Source organism: Vidua chalybeata, unplaced genomic scaffold, assembly GCF_026979565.1.
Source record: "Vidua chalybeata isolate OUT-0048 unplaced genomic scaffold, bVidCha1 merged haplotype W_reject_23, whole genome shotgun sequence".
NCBI classification, from domain to species: domain Eukaryota; kingdom Metazoa; phylum Chordata; class Aves; order Passeriformes; family Viduidae; genus Vidua; species Vidua chalybeata.
The window spans coordinates 116926-124135 of NW_026530349.1; the positions used below are offsets into that span (position 1 = coordinate 116926).

Sequence of the window (7210 nt, forward strand, 5' to 3'; positions counted from 1 at the left end):
TCCGTTGCCTCCGCGAACCCAACGGAGGAGCCGCCGCGCGCCCCGCGGAACGAAAGAGAGAAACAAACAAATAAAACCCCAAAGGAATTCCTATTAGAGAAGTAACCAAATCAAACAATGTATCAATAAAGAAGAGTGTTGGCTTGTGGCTTCTTTCTTCTTTGGCTGAGGTGTAGCATTTCATGGGGAAGAATTGCCTTTTCTGACACTTTCCGACAGTTTTTGGACAGGAGTGCAGCATTTAATTTCCAAGTAGTAAAGGGAAATCGTGTCATTAAATTGATCTCTTTTCATCTTCTGTTGAGACAGTTGCAGGCTGCCAAAGGACATGGTCTGCAAGGTGGAACTTGGGGCCAAGTTACTTTTTCTGCCAGAGGATGAGGAGGGGAAGTATCCCAGAATCATGGAGTCGTGGCATGGTTTGGCTTGGAAGGGATCTGAAAAATCACACGGCTGCAACCCCCCTGCTGTGGCTGGGCACCCCTTGCACTAGCCTGGCTTGTCTAGAGCTCCATGCAGCCTGGCCTTGAGCACTGTCAGGGATGGGACAGCCACACCTTCTCTGGGCAACCTGTTCCAGGAGAGTCTTTTTTCTGAATCCCTCACCTAAACCGACTCTCTTTCCATTTGGATCCATTCTCCCTTGTCCTGTCCTTGCCTGCCCTCAGACAAAGCCCCTGTCCAGCTTTCTTGTAGGTTGCCCTCAGGTCCTGGAAGGCCACAGTTGGATCAAGTCTCAGTCTCTTGCCCAGGCTGAAGAAGCCGAGCTGTGTCAGCCTTTCCTTGCAGGAGAGGAGTGTTATCAATACATATTATAATATTGGCTTTTGCAAATATCAAAGTGGATTTTATATGTGTGATGTTCAAGTAACTTTGTTCCAAAGATATAGTTTCTAATTTTGTTGTTAATTAAGCTTAGACATAGTAGTGCAATAGCTGATAGAAGTCTGCTTGTGTTAAAATGCCTGCTTGGATGGGATAACATCCAATGAACACAGGATGAGGACACCTGCTACAGATCTGCCAACGATCAGCACTCACCGTCTGAAGGCAGTGTGGACCAAGGCCCGAACTGGAAGTGATAAAGAGAAGGAGCCAAACCCCAGCCAGGAAACACGCATGCTCTGAAAAGGGGGACCCATGGAGGGGCCATGTAAAATAGTTCCTGGAAAATGTAAACTAGGTTATGGATATACATAAGGGGCTATGAATATGCAACAGGCTGATGTGAGGGAAAAGGTATTTAAGGGGGATCCCCGAAGGTAACAGGGTGCTCTTGGCTGAGTGCCATGATGCACCCGGCCATAAATAACCTTTGCTCTGTGGTCCTTGTATCCTATTGTCTTTTATTAAACTTTTTACATTTCACAGGAGAGTGAACATGTTTTTCACATGGGCTACACATGCTTATACACAATTCTTGGAAGACTAGTAATTTTTTTTGACAATGATTGGGTTAATCTTCACATAATCAAACTTATCCATTTTGCAATATGTCTTGCTCATAGAAGTTGATTCAATCTTCTTTCTTGATTCAGTCTTCTCGCAGTCTTCAAAGCTCTGTTTCTTCTTGCCAAGGCATTCTGACTAGCAAATCTTTTATGCTAATCAGGTCCAAAGTTCATCAGCTCACTTCTGTCCTGGCAGCATGGCTGTGTCTATGCAAGCAGGGAAACACTAATCGAGAGAATTCCACTAAGGTGAAGGTAGCCTCAGCCTCCCGTGACCGAGCTGCCGGGTATGATCTGTCAGATCCCCTTGAAGGAGCCTCTAGTATGTATGGCCAGGGAAGAAATGGGAACCAGGGCTAGAGGGGCCCTGCCTCGAGCCAGGGGGAGGCACGGGAAAACCGGATCTCTGGTCAGTGTGGATCCGATGGCCTGGCACATCAGAGCCACAGAAATATGAAACCTTAGCTGATACTGGTGCGCAGTGTGCCCTGATACCACGGGGACATGTGGGGGCAGAACCTGTTTCCATTGCCGGGCTGACGGGGGGATCGATCACAGCAATTGACCCTGTTGGGAGCCGAGGTGAGCCTGACTGGGAAGGAGTGGCAGAAACATCCCATTGTGACCGGCCCAGAGGCCCCGTGTATTCTGGGCATAGACTTCCTCCAGAATGGCTACTACAAAGACCCAAAGGGACTCAGGTGGGCTTTTGGCATAGCTGCTGGAGAGGCAGAGGACATGAAGCAGTTGAACACCTTGCCTGGACTATCAGACTGTCTGGAACCGACTGCCCCAGGGGTGGAAGCACAGCCCCACCAGCTGCCATGGACTGATCCAGGCTGCACTGGCAAAGGGTGAAGCTCCAGAACACCTGCAGTACATCGATGGCATCATTGTGTGGAGGAACACAGCAATGGAAGTATTTGAGAAAGGAGAGAGGATTGTCCAGATTCTGCTAGAAGCCGGTTTTTGGAGAATGCACATTCCTGAGTAAAACCCAATTTTGAGCCCTCTCTACCTGGTCACCCACAAAAAGATCGATTTCCACTGGCGCCCTGAACAGCAACAAGCCTTTGCCCACATCAAGCAGGAGATCGCTCATGCAGTCGCCCTTGGCCCAGTCAGGACGGGACCAGAGGTGAGGAATGTGCTCTACTCTGCAGCCAGGAACAATGGCTTGTCCTGGAGCCTTTGGCAGAAGGTGCCTGCGGAGACTCGAGGCCGACCACTGGGATTCTGGATCCAAAGCTACAGAGGGTCTGAAGCCAAGTACACTCCCACAGAGAAGGGAATCTTGGCCGCCTATGAAGGAGTTCAAGCTGCCTTGGGGGTGATTGGCACAGAAGCACAACTCCTCCTGGCACCCCGACTGCCGGTGCTGGGGTGGATGTTTCAAGGAAAGGTTCCCACATCCTGCCACGCCACCGACGCCACACAGAGCAGGTGGATTGCTCTCATCACACAGTGCACCCGTATTTGGAACCAGAACTAGGATTTTGGAAATACAAACTGGCCAGAAGGTGAAAAGTTTGGTCTCACTGATGAAGAGGAGCAGGACCAATTGGCATGGACTGAAGAAACTCCACCATACAAACATCTACCAGCAGAGGAAACACGCTACGCTCTTTTCACGGACGGTTCCTGTCGCATCGTAGGGATGAACCAGAAGTGGAAAGCAGCCGTATGGAGCCCCACACGGCAGGCTGCACAAGCTACTGAGGAGAAGGTGGATCAAGTCAACTTGCTGAACTCAAGGCCGTTCAGCTGGCCCTGGGCATTGCTGAGAGAGAGAAGTGACCAAAGCTCTGCCTTTATACCGATTCATGGATGGCAGCCAATGCTCTGTGGGGCTGCCTGGAAAGGAGGAAAAAGGCCAACTGGCAGCTTAGAGGAAAACCAGTCTGGAATGCTGATGAGCGGAAAGGCATTGCCTCTCGGATTGAGAAGGTACCTGTGGAAGTCTGCCATGTAGATGCCAATGTCCTCAAGAGTCGGGCTAATGAGGAGCACTTAAACAACGAGCAGGTAGATCAGGCTGCAAAGACAGAGGTGTCAAAGATAGACTTGGATTGGCATCACAAGGGGCAGTTGTTCCTGGCTCGATGGGCTCATGATGCCTCAGGTCATCAGGGCAGAGATGCCACCTATAAGTGGGCACGAGACCGAGGGGTGGATCTAAGCATGGACAGGATTTCTCAGGTTATCCATGACTGTGAGACGTGTGCTGTGATCAAGGAGGCCAAGCGGGTGAAGCCCCTGTGCTATGGTGGGCGGGGGTCCAAGTACAAGTATGGGGAGGCCTGGCAGATTGACCACATCACACTGCCCCAGACACGCCAAGGCAAGCGCTACGTGCTCACCATGGTAGAAGCCACCACGGGATGCTTGGAGACCTCCCCTGTGCCTCACAGCACTGCCCCAACACCATCCTGGGCCTGGAAAAGCAAGTCCTGGGGAGGCATGGCACCCCTGAGAGGACTGAGTCAGACAAGGGGACTCATTTCAAGAGCGGCATTGCCAACACCTGGGATAGAGAACATGGCATCGAGTGAGTGCACTGAGACCCGTACTGGGGGTGCTCTGGGACCGAGACTGAGACCGAGGTCGGTATCGGGACCAGGATTGCTCCAAGACCGGTGCTGGGATCTGTACCTGGATTGCTCTGGGACCTCCGAGATCACTCTGGGGAGCTTTGGCTGCACCCCAGAGCAGCACTGGGACTGGGAGTGGCTGGGAGTGACTGGGAGGGAGCCCTGGGCAGCGTGGGACCGCCTCCGTTCACATTGTTCAGTGCAGTCATCCCGGTCCAAATGATCCCAGTTTGTATGATCCCAGTCTGGATGGTCCTGATCCACATAGTCCCAGTCTGTGCACCCCCAGTCTGTAGGATCCCAGTCCTCATGATCCCAGTCCATATGATCCCAGTCCGCATGATCCCAGTCTCTATGGTCCTGCACGGCACACACTCCAAGGGTCTGGAATTCCAGTTCCCAGTAGGAAACATGTTCCTGCCCTTGAAGGCAAAGCTCTTAAGAAGGGGCCAAAAGCCAAGTGCAGCAAGATCCTACAGTGATATTTCACTGCCAGCCTTCAGTGGCTTAAGATCAGAGATTAGAAGCAGGCCGCGCATCAGGCTGTCCCGAGCTGGGTCCATGTCAGGTCTTTGCCAAGTCCTTGCCAACTCCTTGCCAAGTTCTTGCCAGCCCTTGTTCGGAACAGCCAGCGTGACGGTTCAGTGGTTGCACCTGCGCTGTGTCCTGTTCTAAGCCGGAACTGCAGTGGGGGAAGGGATTCTTTCTCGTGGCAATCGGAAGGCAGAATGGAAAATGAGGGGCTTCAGACGGGCTCTTACACCACCCCGTGACTGACGATTGCCCTCGAAAGATCTTCATCAGCAGGGTTCCATGGTGTCGTTGTGGAGTCTTCAGGACTCGTCAAGTGTTGGCAGCAATCCCAGGGAAAAGAGAAGAGAAAAAGGAAAGGAAAGAGAAAACAGAAAAACTAAAACAATTAGTAAGCAAATTATAATTAAATAATAAGCAGAATACAATAAGTATTAATTAAACCAGTAATAGTTAAACAATAAATTGTTTAGATAATAATCAATATTCATCAATTGAACAACAGATTGATCAAATAATAAACCAGTATAATCAATATTAAACAATAAAATAATAAACCTAGTATAATCAATATTACTCAGTACAATTTTCTAATCAATAAACAAAAATAATTAAAACAGTGATTAAAACAAATCATAAGAGAAAATTATGTAAAACATATCTTCTAACCTTATAATCTCCTTGTGTCTACAGTCCTGGGAACATCTATAGTGTAAAGGATGTCGGCCAAGTGGTGTGCATTAATTATAGATGTCAATTTTGTTCATCGTTTCATCATTCTCCAATTCACAATAAGCAAGATTACTGATAAAACAAAACCAATCATAACTAAAATCAAAAGAACCACAACGGGATGGCACAATTTGTTCAGGATACCGGTGGCGGTGGGTGACCACCCGAAAAGGGTATCCCACCACCTGTGCACGGCATCACTTTCCACCCTTTCTACAACACGATGTATTTCTTGCACATCATGATGAACAGTTACCAGAGTTTTCTGTCCATTCTCCTTGATTTTTCCTAGGATCTCTATTAGATCTTGATGAAGTAATAGTTGCTTTACCAAAGTAAGGTTCATCCCAATGGGAGTAGGCAATAGCTTGTGAATCAACGTGAGATTGGATTCTAAAAGTTCATGTAAGGTAACTGGAGCTACAAAAGAAAAATCACATCCTGCAATTTTAGTAAAGTTGCAAGCACAAAAATTTGAATGATTTTTAGTATCTACTACTGTACTTTCTATAAACACAGTATCACAAGTGGTTCCAAAGCAGGCACACCCATTGCCTGTATGTACAAGGACTGTTTCAGAAGTCTCGTTAGGATGAATGTCAAAATGACAGCTATTTTGTTCTGTGTCTAAACAGATATCTTGAGCTATAATTGCATTACCTTCACAGATAAACCCTAGTTGTTCTCGGATAGTACAGGACTCTAAATTGACAGTTTGCCATTTGTCATTAATTTGACGGGCCCATTCTCTATGTTCAGAAGGATAGAAAGTGGCTCCATCATGATTTAATCCTAGTGCAATGATAGGGAATATCAAATGCACCGAGGCATTACTTATGGTCAACACAAATGCTGTGGCTGTGTTTGTGTTAGGGTCATAGGTAAAATTCACTAAATTCCACCAGGATTGGAAATCTCTTTCAAAGTCAGTGGCACTGTCCCAGACTATTTTCCTAATTTCAGTAGGAAAAGTGCCTTCTTCACTTTCTCTTATAATTGAGGCAGCAACTGACTGCATCCATAATTGAGCCTGGATACAGCTAAGAGCTAAGGAAACGTTGCTTTGTGTGGCATTAAGTGCATCAATTATCAATTTGCTATCATTTACATTTATCTTTTCCCAATTTGGTAGAATGTTTGATAGCAACCACTGATGTGTTCCCAAGGCCGATAAGGACGATTGCAGTGGCTGCTGTATTTTGGTTAAATCTTTAGTCGTGGAGGCCAATTTATTCATTAATACTTCTGAATCAATACTATTTAGGATGCCCAGTCCCGTTCCCACGACACCAGTTATGTCTCTTTGCACCCGGTTTTTAGGAGGGTTCCACTGTCGCAGCCAGGTTGTCCAACCCTGAAAAGAGGTTTGCAAAAAGGGTGAACAAGCTGGTTGTATTTCTGAGACATTGTTTTGCATCAGCAATTTGACTTGTTTAAGAGACCATGCTGGATTAAATAATATCTGTTGTTGGCCAGTTTTCCTGATTATATATGGTCCAACTTCAAAAATTTTCGGGGTAAGCATAACTGGTGGCTGGGCTCGAGTGGTGGTAGTGGTGGTGGTATAAACCGTAGTAGATTGGGCTACAGCATTTATTATAAACTTAAAAGAAAGCCCTTTGGTGTTTTTTCCCATAAGCAAACCACTTCTGCAGTCTGTGTTAGTGTAAAATTGTGCCAACAATCCTGCACGCTTGGGTGCGTGCAGACCTTTTTGTGCTTAAAGAGATCCTTTCACTTTTTTCTGCATGCTACCACAATTATTTCAGACCACGGCCACTCAGCTGGTTTCTGGCCATGGGGTTGTGGTAGGATGCAGAAAAATATTACCAGTTTTATCATGGATTAGGTGGTCTTCATGTCCCTCGGAGTTCTTCTGAAAAAGTAAACACAACAGAATTCTGC

General features: G+C 47.2%; 1 protein-coding gene across 2 annotated transcripts; it reads right to left on the bottom strand.

Annotated features, from left to right (window-relative positions):
* Positions 1-4866: 4866 nt before the first annotated feature.
* LOC128783177 (uncharacterized) lies at positions 4867-6986 on the bottom strand. Of its 2 annotated transcripts, none has more exons than XR_008429024.1 (2): positions 5243-6986; positions 4867-4952 (listed from the first exon to the last, which is right to left on the bottom strand). XR_008429024.1 is itself a non-coding variant. In XM_053933793.1 (2 exons), exons 1-2 carry the CDS (start codon positions 6939-6941, stop codon positions 4876-4878), a joined length of 1386 nt encoding a protein of 461 aa, XP_053789768.1. In that variant the 5' UTR covers positions 6942-6986; the 3' UTR covers positions 4867-4875. The 2 variants fall into 2 exon arrangements, 1 of the variants encoding a protein (XP_053789768.1); XM_053933793.1 differs by having other exon boundaries at positions 4867-4881; positions 5562-6986.
* Positions 6987-7210: the final 224 nt, after the last annotated feature.

Bases quoted from the DNA above. Each gene is read 5' to 3' on its own strand.
- LOC128783177 (XM_053933793.1), bottom strand. From the start codon at position 6,941: ATGGGAAAAAACACCAAAGGGCTTTCTTTTAAGTTTATAATAAATGCT.